We start from the raw sequence: 19,155 nt of genomic DNA on the forward strand, positions 1-19,155 counted from the left end.
CTAGTGAGTGTCGTCGATTCGGTGAGCAAAGAGAAAGAAATGAGGGGAGACAAGACGCCGATTTCGGTGTCTAGACACCTCGTGGATGGGAGAATCGGTCAACTCAGGGTGATCGTGATGGAGCTTGTTAGAGAGAAAGAATCTTGTGTTTTGAACCCACAGGAAGGAGGGAAAGAGAGTCGCTTTTTTAGAGTTGAGTTTGAAGAGAGAGGAAAGATGTAAAGTCCGGACTTGAAGGAATGCAGTCTGAGCCTCCTCTTTCTGTATGAGAGATGGTATTCAGGTTTCAACAGTAGAGAGACTTGTTTTGCTAATATGTGGTGGATAGTAAAGACACCCTGCCAGATTAGAGACACGAGGGGAGCTTTACCGAGGCGAGATAAGCGAAAAGGAAAGAGAAAAAGCTCAGATCATTGTCATATGAGAAAGGGATCTAGTGCCAATCTCTGTGGAGAGACTCTCTGATAAAGAACGGAGAAGAACGACGAGTAACGCTGAGAGAAGAATTCGGTGTTTCTTAGGTCGAGAAGAAAGGCACCGTAGAGATGGAAGATGGGTGTATTGTCCGGGGGATAGATTATACGGCACAAGATGGAGATTTCCTTCAAACATCGGTGAGAAGGGAGCTCGAGGAGTCGAAGAATGGATGAGTGCTACTACTCCTACTACTTCGGCTACTACCCTAAAGAAAAAGATTGAGTAAGTAGAAAAGGTCAGACTCAAGGGGACTGGAATGCGACAGACAAGGAATACTACGAGACGTCAAGTGTACATACACCCGAGAGCCGTGCCGACAAACAGTCCACTCCTGCCCTCCCTGCACCGGTGACCCACCATACAGCGGCAGATGTTCACGCAAGAAAGACCAATGAAGCCGACAAGAAACTCGAAAGACATTGACAAAACTTCAATTCAATCTTCTTCTGTTGCAGTGCCAAACTCCGGTGACAGAAGGATTTCTGTCTTTCTCCAAGCACGGGATCCCGCACTTGCACGAGCTGGTCTTGTCGGCGTTTTAGCCGGCAAGAATTCGAGCCCAGACTCACGAGAGCCTCAAAACGTCCGCAGAGGAGTCATAGGAATGAAAACAGAGGTTCAATTGGCACACTTTAGACAAGCTTTCATGGATGAAAAGAAAGCCAAGTGACAAGAGTCCACGGATGTGTGGACCGCTGGTAGGTGTGTATTGATTGACTCGATGAACTTCCTTGGACAGCGTACGGACCCGTACTCCCACTACTGACAAGGTCAAATAGCCACGGACCGCTTCACCGTCAAAAAGTCTCTAATCTGAAGGGCTGGAACTGACTGGGTTCACGACCAAAGGAGTTTGCCTCTCTAGATAGCAAGGAGAAATCTTCATTCCTCGGCCGATCTGTAGAGAAAAAAAAGCAATTTTCGGTTGACGAGACTCTTAAGGTCTTGCTTGTCGTCCCTTCCCGTGCGAGACAACAACGGCTCGCCGGGATAGTGCATGTGCCCGTTTTTCGTCTTCGCATGCTGAGGTACCGGCCGTGGAGACGAGACATGACCGCTTTAAGAAGCTAGCTAGATATCTGCACCGAGGAACAATTCTTAAACGCATGGCTAGTACACGACAAAGCTTGCACTGTTTTCATTTATCAGTATATCTCTCTCACAAGCTCTCCGATGTACTCGGGCAAGCAGGGAGGGTAGTTTCTGCTGATCTCTCAGCTAGGCTTCGGCACACAGCGCTTAGGCAGCCTTGTTCCGCCCCTCGTAGTACGGGATGGACCTCCGGTCTCTCCTTAGAGGGAGTCTGTGCACCTAGTGCTCAAGTAGATGCTGTCTTACCATCTGAACAGACAGGTAGCTTAGGAAAAGCGCGTTGACATCTCCATATCGATACTTTCCTTCCACGTGTCTTGATTAGTACCAGAGATCAAAGGGAGATTTGCCTCGACCCTCCCGCCTTTCCGCAGAGGTTGACGTCTTGAACACGCTCCAGACAGCACTCCAGCAACTAGTGTTCTCGTCAGAAGCATCGGAACCCTTCTCCGTCCGTCCTCTCTCTAGAAGTAGCTTGGAACTCAGCTTCCGAGTTGAGATTTACGGCTCTCTTGAGAGCTTTTGCCCCTGGTGTGGAAAGAGAATTTCTATCGATGCTTTTCCGCGCGTGGAGTGTTGCTGTATCATCCTTCTTCTTCTTACACCCAAGCCGATTCTGCTTCATAAAGAGAATGAACTGTACCTGGAGAAGAACCCTCTTTCATTACTATAAAAGGCACATATGAAGAAGCAAACGAATGCAAAGAATAAGAAACAATTCAATATGTAGATCATTTATTCTCTCTTCTTTGAGAAGCTTCACCTTTTCTTTGTATGGCGAGAGAGTGGTAGGGCTTTGCAATGCTCTTTCAACTAGTGTGGGTGTCACCACTCCAACTGTGACTAGGATGACTATATCATCGAAGAAACACCTCCTAAGCTGATCGACTCTTGGAAAAGAAAAGTCTCTCTGGAACAAGAAGGAGAAGGAGGACGATAGAAGATCTCCAAGGTGATAATGAGGTCGTTAGTCTCGTCTTTCTGCAGATTGGTCTTTCTCCTGACAAGGAAAAAGTTCTTCCACTCTCTCATTCTCTCCCAAAGAAAGGCGTGAGAAGAGAGAAGTCTTGTCGAGAATTCCTGAAAGAGCCTCGAATAGGCGAGGATTCTCCCTCGCCCCCGGCCGGGACATTTTGAGAAGATACATAGATGGATACATACGTAGAAAGCAAAACTCTCGAGGCAACGCCACTAGAGAGCGGAGGGTGTATTATGCATATCCCTGGGAACGTGGGTATACACTAGGTCATCCATCTAAAGGACTTTCGCCTCTTCACTGCTCGAAGCCGCTGGAGAAGAGAAACAAAATCTACAGGAGCTCCTTCAAGAACCGACCTGACTCACCGGGTATACACAGGCAGACGAACGCTTTAGATAGATAAAGATAGACAGCTAGGCTGAAGATAGTTAGACAGATTACGGATAGATAGACTAAAGATAGACAGACAGATATGTGAACGGTCTTGATACACCTGGTACGAAGTGAAAGGAAGGACGGAGTGTATCTTCATTCATTCATACATGCCAAATAAAGAGGACTGTAAACGCCCCGATTCAAATAGACTTGTCCGCTCAACTTTCCTCGAGACACTCCCCTCATCACAATCTCGACAAGTTTTCTTGCCTTTTTCTTATCCTCCTTTTCCTCATCCTCCTTTTCCTCTATCTCTTTTGAGTTGTTCTTTCACACGAAGAAGAAGAAGAGAGGCACGTACGGCTTTAAAAGCCTTTCGTTGAGTTAAGAAAGACATCTCTGGAGAAGCACGCGAAGCTCCTATGTTAGCTCTTGCTCCTGTCTGTCCTCCTCTACGATTAGAGTGACGTTCCTGTGGTAAGAAAGATGTGAATGGAGGAGCTCTTTCTTCTTCTTCTTCCTCTTCTTCTTTATCTTCTTTCTTGGAATGAAGAGACTCGCATGCATTCTTCCGTATCCTATTCTTTCCAGGACTGTTGTTCTTTTCTTGTTCCACCAGCTTGGAGCCTTTAAAATCTCCTTCTATTGTTTCTCTTTCTTCTTTTCTTTCTTCGGTCTTTACATCTCTCAAGCTGTTGTTCTCGCCGTCATTCGATTGATCTGCCATAAAGGTCACCTGCGGGCTAGGAAGAGTTAAGCCGGGGTTCACACCAAGTCTCTTGTTCTCCTCTCTTTCTTCTTCTTTTTCTTCTTTATCTCTTTCTTCTCCTAGTGATGCTAAGCTCTCACTTCTTACGCCTTCATTTTCTTCCTCTTTCTTCTTCTTCTTCTCCTCTGTCCACTCGATCACATTGACAAGATTCTTACTCACCTCTTCTTCTTCTTCTTGTTCATCTAGCTCTTCTTTCTGCGAGGTAATAGAGACGCCACTTGTTCTCTTTTTCTCCCTTTCTTCCTCTGCGTTCATGATCTTCTCTATCTTACTCTTTCTCTTTCCCTTCATTTCCTCGACCTTTCTTCTTCTTTCGTCTATCCATATGTTCCAGCATGCAGTCCTTAAGAGTGAGAGAGAAGAGAGAAAGTTAAAGACAAGAGAGGCTTCATCTAAGGGATAAGCTGGCCCGAAGAAAGCAGCTAATGTATGTAGAAATCTCAATCGATACTGAGAGGGCGGAAGCACGGTAGGTTGCTGCAGACCTCTCGTCATATAAGCTAGAGATTTGCCGATATTTTCAACTTGTTTATCCCATGTATAAGGACGGAAGAAGTCGATCAATCCTAGAGACAGTCTCCTTATCTTGGTGTCGCTACATTCTTCCACAAGAACTAGAAGAGAATAGTCCACGATCTCCAGTTTCTGGAGTAATTGGGTGTCTCGCTGTAGAGCTCGCCATAACCATAAGTGATCTGCGGTGTCTAGACACAATGGATAGCCACGTGAATACTCACGGAAGTTCTGATCCCATAAAACAGGCAGAGGAGGAGCTGCGTGTGTCTTCTCGGAAGATGGCGATGTCTTCTTCTGATTGGCACTAGAACCTAGACGACCACCTAGAAGAACAGGAGGAGAGGGAGAAGTCAAACCAAGGAGGGGAGGAGGAGAAGAAGAAGAAGAAAAAGAAGAGACAGAACGGAGTAGACACCACGAAGAGGATGAAGATGAAGAAGAGGCGAGATGACTGCGTGTATTTCCGTTGCTATTCGTATGGGTACTATGAGTTGTCTGGTCTGTAGAGAGAGATGTCTTAGAGAAAGAAGGAAGAGAAACAACGAGCTGATGTGCCGTGGGAGAGGTGAATGGCTCCTCTACACTCTTCGATAACTCTTCTCTATTCTCCCTCATCTTCGACCTTTCTTTTGACACGTCTTTCAGGTCATTTACTACTAGGACAACTCTTCCTTTCCTATCGCTCTTCTCTCCTTTCCTATCCAGACTGCATGTGTTCTCTTCTTCTTCTTTCTCTTCTTCTCTCTCTTCTTGTTCTCCCTCTTTTTTCCTCTGCGACTCTTCTTCTTCGTGTTTCTGCAGAGCGTTCAAGAACTCATGACTAGTCCACTCCTTCGTGGAGAAATCTGCTCTTCTTTCTTTCTCAAGACGTTGCTCCCCATGTCTATTCTTCTCGATCTCCTGAAATTCTTCATTCATATCTTGCTCTCCTCTTTCTTTGACTTCTCTTTCTTCTTCTTCTTCTACTTTTTCTATGTTTTCTTCTTTCCCTTGTGTCAGGCTCAGTTGATCTCTTCCTTTGTCGAATCTTTCACTGCTTCCATTCGATACAATCCCTCTTTTCTCCTCTATCCATTCTTTCTTCCTAGATGAAGATCCTCCCATCTCCTCCGACATCTGCCGATCATCTCTCTCTTCTTCTCTTCTTACTAAAATCACAATTCTCTCCTTTACCTTCTCCTGCTCCTCATTCAGTCCCTCTTCTTTCCTATCCATTCTACTTCTTCTCTCCCCTACTCCTTCTTTCTCTCTATCTCCATCAACATCTTCGTTTTCTCCTCTCCTCTCCTTCTCTTCTTCTCTTTTCTGTCTTCCTTCCTTGGTCCTGTCGACTCCTTCATGACCGAAAGCCTCTCCTTCTCCCTTCTCTTCAGTCTTCTTCTTCTTCTTGCCTGTCTGGTCTTCTTCCTCCATACCAGGGGGGGTGAGAACACCCGATTGAGCGATCTCTCTTCTCTCATGAAACACTTCACAAGACGGCTGCTCTCCCTCGTGCTGTGAAGAATGTAGGTGCGAGCCATGAGGAGATAGGAGAAGAAGATCTTCTTCACTCCGAGAAAGAATCGACTCCTTCTCTCGGAGACGCATGTATCGGTGTGTACCTACCCCCTTCAGATCGAAGAGTAACAGACGAGGAGACGAAGAAGAAGAAGATAATGGCGATGATAGAGAAGAGAAACCTTCTCGTCTTCCTAGAGAAGAAGATGAAGAAGAAAGAAGCTGAAGGAGTTGTGGAAAGGAAGAATACATACAGGGTTCAAGACCTTCATGATATAATTCGGAGAACCTTCTTCCTTTTCTTCTTGTTCTCTTTCCTGACGAACGATGACTTCTATTCGATTTCCTATGCTTATCTCTTTGTAAGCTTGCCTTTCTCTTCCCCCTTCTCTCTCCGTCTTCTTCTTCGCTAGCAGAGGATGAGAGATCACTTGGAGAATGAAAGAATGAAGAGAAAATAGACCCAGGCAGAAAGGAAGAAGACGGGGAAGAAACTCTAGTAGAAAAGAAGGGATATCTTTCTTCATTCAACTGTGTAAAGAAACTCTCCATAGTCGCTCTTAGAAGATAACCTCGAGTTCTTCTTCTTCTTCTTCTCTCTTCTTCTTCTTCTATGGAAATCTTCTCTCTATTCTTCTTCTTACACGTAGAATAGTAGTGCCTCAGATCTTCCTCTTCTTCTCCTCCTCCTCCTCGTTCGCCACTGACTTGATATCTTAGGTTTTGCATCACAACCACGTACATCGAAGATGAAGAAGAAGAGGAGGACCAACGCGATTTTTTTTTGTCTTGTGTAGGGTTGCTATTCATACTAGAGGGTCTCCGACTATAAGCCGAATGAGAAGTCTGGAGACCTCCATGACGATGACGAGGATGGAATTGAAGTTGATACACTCCGTATAAGGCTGTTAAGGTTGAAGGCAATCCATCGAAGAACGTTTCGGCAAGATGTCTGAAGAGAGCTTGGCTTTCTTTAGGCGAGAGAAGAAGCTTTATCTCATGCCTATTGAGCTGCTTTATAATGTATCGCCTGGGGAGGGCAAAAGAAGAAAAAGACATCGACAGTCGGTGGGAAGAGGGATGGGAACTCTAGATAGAGAGACAGAGAGATGAGAGAGAGAGAGAAATAGAGAAAGAGATAGAGAGATATTTAGAGAGAGACACAGAGATTTGTACGGAGAAAGATGTAGAGAGAAGAGAGTAGAGAGATATAGACACCGATACAGACAGGAAGAGAGATACAGAGAGATACACACAGAGAGAGATATTCAGATGTATATAGAGAGATTGAGAGATATATAGCAACAATTTCAAGAGAGCGAGTGATGGATGAAGGTCCATGAAGAAGATGCATGCAAAGAGGGTTTCCGGCTACATCTTCAGAAACAGGAGAAAGGCGTAAGGATCTATCAGACACGACGTGTCATGCAGAGAGATTTCTTTCTTTTTCTCTATTCTCTCTCTAATGAAGTTTGTTCATAGCCCGCAATAGCCGCCCATCCAAGCGTGATTGGCTATCTCTCAATTCTCCTGTATTCTCTTCATTCACCAGAACGAAGAAAACCGCACGCATGAGTGCATGCAGAATCGTGCTCTTTAGATCTCCGTGTCTTCATCTTGGCGATCCCAGGAGCACAACATATGCATGCGCTTCTTCTTTGTTTCTTTCCTTCTTGCTATTCGACACATACACGCGTGCTCGACGCTAACTGTTTTCCTTCAAGAGAAAAGAGAGGGACAGAAAGAGATAAAAAAACGAGACTTCTCTCTTCTATAAGCCGATGCATGTATATATATACGTAAGCCCTCTGTTTGGACTGTCCCCTCTACATCAGGAGAAGAGACTGAGAAGGCGACAGTTGCGCAGCGAGCAGAGACTGTATGAGTCTAGGTGATCGAGAGACCACGCCCGCCTGGCATTCCTTACTAGCTTAGATATCGAACCTCCATACTAGACTATCTTTAGAGACATCTACAGCCTTTCCATGCTTTGTCGCTCTCTTCACCTTTCATACAGAGAGCGCTTGGAGCTCTTTTCAGAAAGCAAAGTTCATCTAGACGAAAAGAGACGTGAGATACATAGAGATATACTCGGCTAGATCTATCATAGAAAGCATTGAGAGAAGAGAGAGCATGTTGTTATACCCGTCGGACGTGATCGAGAATCTCGCGCCGCTCTTCCCTCCGTGGAGGCGAACAGGCGTAGAGGTACGAAGAGATGAAGCGAATCGAATATCATCTCCACATAAATAGTGACGCAACACATGAAACTGCAAAAACAAAAAGACAGAGTGAGAAAGAGTGAGAAAGAAAGTGACGACTTGGAAATTGTGGTGGACTTTGAGACATAAGGAGTCCCCTAAGAGGCTTTCTCACTCTGTCAACTCAGGCAAATGACGATGGAGAGAAATCAAAGAATTCCCACCCCCCCTTACATCCACACTTTTCTATCTATTGCTGACCTCTCTCTCTCTACTCTATCTTTAAACTGGAATCTATCTATCTATCTTTAATCTATCTATCTATCTTTAATCTATCTATCTATCTATTTAATCTATCTACTAACTATCATTAATCTATGTATGTTGATGCACCTGCCTAACTCTATGCATGAGTGACTGAGTGAATCGACGCGCAGCTCTTCCCCCTGACCCAACAGGCATGCCAAGAGATAGATCGACAGATAACTAGATCGATAGATAGATAGATTAGATTGAAGATAGATAGATAGATAAGCCTTTGGTTTGGAAGCATACCTGGGGTGCATAATAGATGGTGACTGTACATGATGCTGAGGCATGGGGAGTATCTCCGTTAACTTCGACTTCAACATGATCAAGTTTTTCCTCTTGTTCTTCTTCGATTTCTTCTTCTCCTTTTCTTCTTCTTCTTCCGCTGCCGCCTCTCTTTTCTTTTCTTGTTCCTGCTCCGCACCTATCTTCAGTCTGACTCTCCTCTTCTTCATCTGCAGGTTTCCTTCTGACGAGGACGTCTCTCATAGCTCTTATCTCTTCATCTTTCCATGTGAAATACATCGCATCCTTATCCATAATCTCTTCATTCTCTTCTTCTTCGCCTGTCTCTGTGTCTCCTGTCTTCATCTTTTCTCTCTTCGTCTTGTTCTCTTCTAGAGATCTTCTCCTCCTTCTTCTATGACTACTGCTATCACTATGATCCTCCTCATGTTCTCTTTTTTCTTGTTCATCATCTCTCTTCCATGCCATGGGTTGTTCTGACCTCTTGCCCCAAAATCTTCTTTCTCCCTTTGTCTCATGACGGTAAGACCTTTCTTCTCGTCTTTCTTCTCTAGATCTTCTCTCTTCTACCACGTCTTTTCTTTCGCAATCGCACCTCGCCTTCTTATCTGACCTCTTCAATCTCGGTGTACATACACTATGAAAACCTGCCCCCTCGCTCTCTAGGCATCTTTCTTGACCTTCTTCATTCTCTTCTTCTTCATTTTGGTTCTTTAGGCATCCACACTCGCTCGCTTCAGTAGACGATGATTCCGGAGATTCGGTTGATATTAACCTTCTCTCTCTATCTTCCTTGTTTAGCCATTTATGCTTTTCCTTTGTATCCCTCTCTCTTGTCAAGGAGGGAGAAGACGATCCTCTTGCCTTCGGGGGAAGAGACATATAGTGAGAGAGTAATGTTAGCAGTCTATTCTTCTGTAGAAAGAAAGATCTCTCTTCATTCTGAATATAGAAAGATGCGGCCTTTGCTTCTCTCGAAAGGAAGGAGGTATCTTCTTTCTTCTCGTCACCTGAGAGATGACGTGCCGAAGAGAAGGCATCGCCCTTGTCTTTCTTGCTCTGTCTTTCTTCCTTGCATGCAGTCTCTCCTGCATTCGTCAAAAGCGTCAGGATCTTCTGAATTTCCTCTAATCTCATCTGCATATGGAGTCGCCCTGTCTTCTCTGAAAGAAAGAAAGAAACAAAGAAAGATGCTGGCGAGCTATCGGATAGAAAAACCTGGACGTGTCTATACTCGCAGTACTACACCCCTCTATATACCCCAGTGCATATGTAGGTATGTACATAGAGAGAGAGAGAGACTGGCTATGTAAACACCACCGCATGTACAGATATACATTTATTTAGGGAGAGAGAGTGAGACTACTCTTTATTCTACTCGCAGCAGGGAGAATGAACACCATACGATTCAAGGTAGGAGCCTCTCTACCTCTCTCTATATATATACATGTATATATACATCCTATGCCTCATGTAATGTATACATCCATCTACACACATATAGTCAAACAGATACGAGGAATGCGAGGAATAACGATGATTAAACCGATATCTATTCTTCTATTTTCATCACTACCTACCGCTCTCTCCTTTAGCTTACGACAACATAAGGAAAGAGAAAAGTATCTACACGTTTCGGCGACTAGCCACATGGAGAAGAAAAACGAACTCCCTTAAGAAACCCCAAAGGTAAGGGTAGTGAGGGTAGCAAAAGTAGCACCTACTGAAAGACAGAAGACCAGAAGAACATGAGCCGGAAGGAAGGAGGTACAGATAGATAGATTAAAGATAGGTAGATAGATAGATAGATCAAGGATAGATAGATAGATAGGAAATAGTGTCAACTTGGAATGAACGGTCCACTGAAATCGAAGAGAAAGAGTTTGATGATATATATATATATATGTATAGACTGTATATATATGAAAGTATATTGTATGTATATATATATATACTGTATGTGTGTACCGCCCTTAGCACTCGCTTAGCTTTGTGAATGGTGTGACTCCATCCATTGCTATCTTATGCTTGGGTATTCTGTTCTATACAGTTCGCTTTCTCTTCATTCTTTCATTTCGTCTTTCATTTTCTCTCTCTCTCGCCTTTTCTCCTACCTTTCTCTATTATCCTCTCTCTATTTCTATCCTGTGATTCTCCAGGACACCTACGACAGGAAGAGAGAAGAGATGGCAAGGCTAAGTCATCTTTCGTCTTTTCTTTCCCCTCTTCTTCTTCTTCAGTATCTCCTAGCCACCATCGACATATTAGACCTGTTCCTTCATCTTCTTCTTCCATCTTCTTCTTCGTCTTTCCTTCGCCCATCTTCTCTTCATTCACATCTCCTTTCCTCATGACTCCAAGAAAGAAACTTCGCCGAGAAAGAAAAGAAGAAGAAGCAGACGCGCCGGCCTTAGAGCTATTGTGACTATAGGCCCCTCCGCCAGATACATTACTTGTGTCAAGAGAAGATGAAGAAAAGAGTCTATACGTTGTATGATGAGGGCCTGCAGTAGAGACGAGGGCGCTGCCCTCTCGGTCTCTAGAAGAAGAAAGAGAGAATTGAGGAAATGAAGGAAGAAGAAAGGAACCTTCTGTCTTACCACTAGAATGAAGTCTTGACGTTGTCTGAGGAGAGAGAAGATAAGAACGAGAGAGACGAGAAGAGTGGAGAGAAGAGAAGAATGAAGAAGAAGAAGATAGCGATAAAGAGGACGAAGAGAAAGAAGAGGGAGAATCGAAATACCAAGACGATCGAGCTAATGGAGGTAGAGCAAGGAAGCAAGAACACAGAAGATGACGAGAGGGTTGCATCTCTGGTACGCAAGGAAGAAGAAAATGACTCTCTTCAACTGTGGGGTCTGAATCTTTGTATGAAGAGGAGGAGAAAAGAAGACGTGTCCTAAGACTTTCTTTTTCTTCTCCTTCTTCATTCACTTCTTGGAAGATGATCGACGAAGCAGAAAAGGATGGAGTATCTAACAGTTTAAGAAAGGCTTGCGATACACGACAAGATGCACAGGTACACCACCAGGGGTTTGTTCTTCTTCTTCTTCCTCGCCTCCTGTCGATGATCTGCCTTTCCTCCTTCTCTTCTCCTCCTCCTCCTCCTGTTGGCCTGTGCTTAATCTTGTAAAGCGTTCTCTGAGACCTTGGCCCCTGCGCTAGAGAGAGAGGCTGGCGGAGAAGAGGAAGAAGAAGACGTCTCTGTAAAGCTAATCCTACAGGACAGCTACCTCGACAACATACACACTCTTCTTCTTCTTGTTGTTTAGGGTTATCTTCTCCTTCTTCTCCCTTCTCTCTTGAGATGACTGATGTTTCTTCTCTTTCTTCGATGCTTGCTGCTTTCACCTTTTCTTCCAAATCCGCTCCTTCCTTCTCTACGAAGACGATGACCTTTCTTTCCTCTCTCTGCTTGGGTCTGAAGAGGTCCGTCTTGGGCGGCCATTCCTCTTGTGTATCAGTCTGATCGATTGCATCTCTCCGGTGATCTCTTCTTCTCACTTCCTCTTCTTCTTCATCTCGATGAGAATTCTCTCTCCTTCTCCCCTCATGATGTTCTTCTTTACACGTGTCAATGAGACGTTTCTTTCGGTTCTTTCGATCTTCTTTCATTCTTTCATTCGTTCTCTCTAGGAAGTCTCTTATTCTTGTTTTGCGGAGGAGACACCTGGCACAAGCGCCTCCACAGCAGAGGTCTGTTACAATTCTTCTTCTTCTCCTCCAATTCTCTTCTTCTTCCTCCCAATAGCACTTCCATTCTTCTTCTTCTCCTGTCTCTTCTTCTTCTTCTCTTCTCCCTTCTTCTTTTTCTCCCTCTATTTCAAGAGCACCTCTCCATCGAACGTTTCGTGTCTCATCATTTATGAGAGCTTGGAGATCTTCCTTCTTGTCTAGTATTCTCTTTTCATTCTTTTGATCGCTCCCATCTGCAAGACGGACGCTCTCTTCTTCATTCGGACTACCTCTTCTTCTCTTCTCATTATGAGGAGTAGAATTCTCATAGGCTTCATCTCGCCTGTCCTTGCGTGTTAACGAATCTTCTTCTTTTTCTTCTCTGTTTGATATCCTAGCATCTCTTTCTTCTTCCTTTCTTTGGCATGTGTCTTCTCCACCCCCCTCTCTCTTTCTCGCTTGTTGTTGTTCTTCTTCTTCTTTCTCTTTTCTTCTTTTTCTTCGTCTTTCTCCCCTAACCACCCAGACGTTTTGCATATGCTTTTGAAGAGCAGGAGAGAGAAGAGCAGAGGAAATAATAGCGCCTATCTCTTCTTCTTCGCATGCCCTTTCATTATCTAATACAATCCCATGGACCCCATAGCCTTCGCCTCTTCTCTCTCTGTCTTCGAGCAAGTTTTCCATAGCCGACCAAGCCCCGGCTTGTTTGGTGATGAATGAAGAAGAAGAAGAAGTTACGTACGATAGGGGAGGTTGAGAAAGTGATGCATGCGTTTGAGAGATCTTTCCTTGTTCTTCTTCTTCTTGTGCATGTTGTTCTTCTTCTCTTCCGTCTCGTCTCCTTTCATCGATCATTCTCTTCTCTCCTGTCTCTTTGCGCTTGTCTATGTTCTGAATGAGGGGTTGTATAGATATTTGAAGTGACTTATTCAAGGAAGGAAAAGAAGAAGAAAAGAAAGAGCTCCATGAAGCAAAGCAGTTTTCGAGAGTCTGGTTCAGAAGATCTTCTTCTTCCTTCTGAGAGAAAGCGATCAAGTGGGGAATATATGGACCGGATCGCATGTAAAGGTATTGAGAATCTCTTTTTTCTTCATCTGTCCCTTCATCTTCTCGAACGTCCTTCCTATCTCTTTCACTTAGATTCTTCTTTTGCATTTGCTTCTTCTCTCTGTTACACCCGTTGTTGTCGAATGTGGCGTTCCTTAGATAAGACGATGGAGAGGGGGAAGAAGGACAAGGCACATCTCTCTCTGTCGCATCATCTTCTTCTTCTTTCTCTTCTCTCTTCGTACTTGTGTATGTAATCTTATCCAGGGTATTCTCTCTTTCCCTCTGAAGATGAACGTTCTCTGAAGAGAGTCTTCTACTTGTCTCATGAAGGACAGCATCGACGCCTGTTGTATCAAGATTACAGGTCCCTTGCTTACTCTTCTTCGATGATAGGCAATCTCCATTTCGTTCTTCTCCGACTTCGTTAGATCTTTTATCTGACGCCTTTAAGAAGATATGAGAAAGATTAGAAGTCCCTGGCAGGGGAGTTGGTCTCTCTGCTTCCTTTTCACGTTCATCACTCTCTCGAAAACTTGCGTCTTTATTTCTATCTTCATAAGATGTCTTCTTCTCTTCAACAAGAGCCTCCAGCAGGTCTCCTTCTCCAAGAATTTCTCTCTTTCCATGAAAAGAAAAAGAAGAAGAAGGAGAGACCCTGGGGTGTACGAGATTCTCTTCAGATCGACTCCTGGAAGTGAAGTGATCTTCTTTCACAAGCACCTTATGATGACTCCTCTTCCTTTCAACACCTATCTTAATCTCTAAAGACTGCTTCACAGCTGGCTCAAGCGAATGATACGGTTGGGTGAAATCGACAGAGAGAAAAGAAGACTCTTTCTCTTTCTCTTCTTCTTCTTTTTGATCTTTCCTTTCATAGCTGTCTCTCTGCTGGGTATTGAGTAAGTCTTGCCTCTGGCAACTCCTTTCTTTAGGAGCTCCATCATTTCCTCCTAGAGGAGACACTCGTTTTTCATTCTGTTCTGAAGAGAGTTCTTCTCTCTCTTTATCATTGCATGCGCTTAAAAATCCCTCCTGAAGGTATCCTCTCTGAGAAAGGAAGATACCTGGAAAGGGCCTCAGAGAATGCTTATCATGAAGGAGGTCCTCTGAAGAAGGGGTGCTTGTCTGAGAGATTTCAGTCTCCTTATCTCGAGCTCTCGAATCGGCAGCGCTCTTGTTTAGAGACAATCGACATTGGTGTTCTTCTTGAGCATAGTCATCGTGGCATCTTGGGAGAATATCACAAGAAATTCCTCTCTTCCTCGTCCTCCGAGAAAGCTCTTCCTCTTCTTTCTTCTGTTCTTCTGTCTCATGATGATATAGAAGAACCTCTCCTTCTTCAGAACGCTTCAGGATATAGAAAGAAGCAGTACACCGAGGCGAGGCAAGACTTCTACTTGAAAACGATCGCTTTCTTCTTCTTCTTCCTCTTTCTCTCCGTCTATGTGAAGAAGAAACAAGAGAGTGATCTCGATCTCCTATTTCTTCCCTTTCCTCTCTACAGCTGCTGACTGTGTACCTCTCAATGAGTTGGGTAGGTGAAAGATCATGTGAGTTCTCTGGCAAAGAAGTAAGGACAGCCAAGAGGGATGATTCAGTAAGAAAAGGAAAGTGAAGCTTCACTAAGCCTTTGGGTCGTTTGGAATTGGTATCATGAAAGAAGAGAGGAAAGGAAGAAAATTGCTGATCCAAGAAACCGTCTCGAGAGGAGTGTGCATGTGTTGGTTCACTTCTTCCGTGATTCTGATTGGAGAGAAGAACCGTATCATCCTTTGGCTGTCTATACACCTGATCAGGATTTGAATTCTTATGTGAGAAACAGTCTCTTCTACTAAAGACGGACGCTTCACCGCCATTTATATCCAACCCATCCCCCCCCTTCTGCTCTTCTCTCTCTCCTCTGTCTTTTACTTGACGAGATGATAAATCACTCCTTTCTCTAGTCGGGAAACTTGAAGAGAAAGAAAAAGAAGAGGGCATGGCTGCACAATCCGGTGCAGATACAGGTGCGGAAGAAGAGAGAAGAGAGAGTGAGGAATATACCAAAGAAGGTGAAGATGATAGAGGTCCGCACTGGGGTTCCACTGCAGTCCAGGGACTTCCTACGTGAGATGAAGGAAGAAGAAGCCTATTCTCCCCGATTGCATGCGACGAGGAAGAAGAAGAAGAAGAAAAAGAAGCGGGAGATGAAGAAGAGGAAGAAGAAGAAGATTCTTCTTCTTGAAGTCGATACATTCGATTTCTAGCAGTAGGAGGTTCTACTTCTGACGAAGTGATCTCAACGTTCCCTTCTCTTGCCCCACTATGACGGGCATTCGACGCATGACGGGAGGGAGGGAGGTCTTCGTGTTGAGATAGAATGATATCTACACCTTGTTGAGATCCAGAGAAGGCCTGAGAAGAAGCAGAAGAAGAAGAAGAAGAGAGAAGAAGGCTTTCTTCTTGGGATGCTGTTGTCTGGCGATTTGCCTGGCAGGAAGTAGAGACGAGAGGATTTGAGAAACGGATAGGAAGTGGGGTGGCAAGAACACGATAAGAAGTGGAGAAGGGAGATGAAGGAGTAGAAGAAGAAGAAAGAGAAGAAGAAGGAATTGTCGTTCCTTTCGTGGTAGAGTGATTAGAACGGGAGAGAGAGAGAGGAGAAGAAGACGGGACAGGCAATAGAAGGGAAGATGTTCGAGTAGGATATGCCATAGAATTGGATGAAAGACCATGAGAGGAAGAGAAAGACAGGTCTTCTCTAGTATTAGCTTGAAGTCTTGAAGAGCTACTACTACTACTACTATGACTTCTCCCTCGTGATCGAAGCGACGAAGAAGAAGAAGAAGGAGGATAAGGAGAAGATGAAGAGGAGACGCCTGATAGACGTGGCAAAGGTAAGCAAAATAAACGCGGAGACTCCAACCGGTGAGGAGGGAAACGCAGAAGCCTTTCCTCTGCAGTTTTAGATACATACATCATACACACAGTCCACGAAGAGAGAAAGAGTGAGAAAGAAAGAAAGAAAGAGTAAGAACCTCTGAGGACCATTTTTTCGTATGTATCTTCTTCTGGCTATCTACCTAGGTAGTTAGTTGTGTGCGTGCTGTTCATATCAGCAGCCTGTTAAGCCTAGGAAGTATGTATATCTAGATATATACGTAGAAGATATAAGGAAGGTCGCCATACGTTTTATAGTTCGCGGTGTACGTATGTATGAACTGCATGCATCGATCATCTCCTATCCTACAACATTCTACTTATATGGAACTACACTCGATCAATGCAGTTCCTTCTTTCTCTTCCTTCCATTTCTTTGTCTTTGCTTTCTCTTCCTTCTTCTTCTTCTCTCAATTTCTTACCTTTTCGATCACCTCCTTCATAGCATGTCATTCCTTGGGTATTAGATCGGTCAAGATTTGGCTCGTTAGGACCACTCCCAGTGCTTCTATCCACCCTTAGATCTTCTTCAGACCTCTCCTTCTTCTTCGAGGTACAAGTAACCGACCTCACTTCCTTCACGCCGTTGGATTTCCTTGATAGAGAGACAAAATTTCCGTCGCGCCTTTCTCTATCATGCGTAGTCGTGTTCTGGGATGAAAGGAAGAGACTGCATGCATCTTCGTTAAAAAGACAGGAGTCTGAGAGAAATCTCGATTCCTCAGTAGGCATCATGAAAGGCAAGATGAAAGGGTGATGTGAAGAAGGAGGAGAGGCGACACGGTCCCCACTTGATGAGAGAAGAGAAGAAACAGGAGGGGATGGAATCTGGAGAGAAGAAAGAGAAGAGGTTTCTTCTGGATGAAACACAACTACATCATAGAGAGAACCTCTCCTCCATGAAGAGTGAGAGAACGAAGAAGAAGAAGAAAGAGAGGTTGTTCTATGACGATCTGTAGATTCAAAGGTCTCTTTCCTTTGATCTTGAGGTGTATAGAAGCCAGATCGATTGTTTCTATCAGCACCATCCTTATCTCCGCGTTCTTCTTCTTCTCTTGTTTCTTGTCCTTCTCTTCTTTCTTTTCTAAGAACGAAATTCGATGTTGAAGCATCTTCATCCGAGAACTCATTCTCCATTTCTTCTTTCTGCAAACCCCTCCGTGAAGATCTCTTTTCTTTCTCATTCATTTTTCCTTCATACATCATCCTCTTGACTATCCTCTCCTTGCATGCATCATGTAGTCCCTCTGAGACAAATTTTTCTTCTTCTTCGTTTATCTTCTCTCTCTTCTCACAGGGCCTTTGGTCTTCCCCCCCTTCATCTGGACTCCTCGAGACGGCGATTTTCTTGTCTTCTAGACGTACCTCATCCTTTAAGGAATGCTGGAAGAAGAGAAGAGTGAAATCTTTCTGGAGTTCGCCAAGAATACGATCCGTGAAGTCTTTCGTTAAAATGTCCCACCCCTCTTCAAGAAGAAGAAGCTTTAATCCAATGCCCGTACACACGCCATCCCGAGGTAAGCATCCATTGCTTGGTTTGTCTTTATCTGACACTGACGAGGATGAGAAGAGAGCTGGCCTTGTCTCGAAGAGAATATCTCTCTCTTTCTTCTCTTCTATCTTCTTCCTAGAAGAACAAGAAGAAGTCTCACAATCCTTCTTTGAGCATGTATCGTGATAAGGAAATGGAGACTGAGTTATGTGCGTCGAGAGATCTTTCGTCGTACTCTCTTTCGCCACGTGGCTCGAAGATGAGAGGGAGCAAGAGGATTGAGAAAAGTGTAGTTCATCAAAAGCTACGTCTGCTTCGTTCCTCTTATCTGCTTGTTTTCTATACCGATCTCCACGTAAGATAGGACAGCCTTCTTCTTCTTCTCTCTTATCATGTTTCTCTACTGCTGCTGTCATGAAGTCTACCTGCGTTGCAAGATCTTTCATCGCCTGTCTTCTTCGAGCTCCACACCCGCTCTCCTTCTTAGGATGTCTTGAAGAAGAAGAAGCGAGAGAAGTGCTTTTCGTCTTATCAGCTTGACAGAATGAAGAAGAGGTTGCGTTTCTCTTGAGCGGCTCTCTATCCCATAGATCGCTAAGAAAGGCTGAAGGCCGGCGAAAGCGAGGGCAAGGAGGGGTAGAGAAGAAGAAAGGTGAGAAGGAAGATGAAGAGAGAGAAGAACAACAGCCAAGTAGAAGAAGAATCACCGCCTTTCTCGTGAGCTCCGTATAAAGACTCTCCACATGGCGACGAAAATAGATCAAGGTGCATGCAAATCTCAAAGAACGAAGTCGAGAACTCCCATGTGGAAAGAGAGAGGAAGAAGAAGAAGCATCTGGGTACTGTGAAACTTGAGAGGTTTTCTTCGATGGACGACAGAAAGATAACGATGAGGAGGGAGATTGAGAAAGAGGTGTAGAAGATCGAGAGTCAGATGCAGAGCAAGAATCCAAAAAGGAAGATATGAGAGATGTGAAGTTCTTTCTCACCTCGCCATCGATCGCAGACGAAGGTCGAGTACCAGGCCTCCCTGCGCGTATCTTGCTTGTCCGTTCATCTTCTCTAGTCTTCTTCATGGAAAGAGGGAGATTCTCTTGTTGTGCACTCACACCAGAAGAGGGACAAAGAACTTCTTCTTTCTTTCTTTCATGCAAAGGGAGAGATACAGAAGAAGACGACGATAGACAAGCACCCTTCATGAGTAGACCAAGGGCATGATCTAATTGCTCCGACTTCTCTTCGCTAATAGGTGAGTTCCACGCTACTCCACCTGGAACGTACGGTGTCCTCTTCCATGCGTATTGCTTCGCCCGATCATGTTTTGAGTTGAGTTGAAGACTTCTACGAGACCTGCCTGACCATATATAAGCAGAATCGGCTATCAGAGCACCCGTGAGGGCAAGCTGGAAAAACGAAGTTGCGTAGAAATCTAAGAGAGAGATCAGAGGGCTGAAGAAGGAAGTGAGGAGAACGAGGAAGTCTAAACAGACTTCTAGAAATGGAAGTGTTGAGGTGTATGGCGAGGTGGCGGAATGCTGAAAGAAAGAAAGAAAGA

At 44.4% G+C, this 19,155-nt stretch overlaps 1 protein-coding gene across 1 annotated transcript in view; it reads right to left on the bottom strand.

The window, feature by feature from the left end:
* CSUI_004188 (phosphatidylinositol-4-phosphate 5-kinase) overlaps window positions 1-19,155 on the bottom strand; it is a 21,390-nt gene continuing 2,235 nt past the window's right edge. The window contains exons 2-6 of the mRNA XM_068064381.1: window positions 16,531-19,135; window positions 10,579-16,125; window positions 8,465-9,627; window positions 7,854-7,978; window positions 1-6,738 (exon numbers count right to left, since the gene is read on the bottom strand). Coding sequence (XP_067923643.1) covers window positions 3,216-6,738; window positions 7,854-7,978; window positions 8,465-9,627; window positions 10,579-16,125; window positions 16,531-19,135 — 12,963 coding nt within the window. The 3' untranslated portion in view covers window positions 1-3,215. The remainder of the gene's footprint in view (window positions 6,739-7,853; window positions 7,979-8,464; window positions 9,628-10,578; window positions 16,126-16,530; window positions 19,136-19,155) is intronic.

This window comes from Cystoisospora suis (assembly GCF_002600585.1).
Source record: "Cystoisospora suis strain Wien I chromosome Unknown contig_1932, whole genome shotgun sequence".
In the NCBI taxonomy this organism is placed as follows: domain Eukaryota; phylum Apicomplexa; class Conoidasida; order Eucoccidiorida; family Sarcocystidae; genus Cystoisospora; species Cystoisospora suis.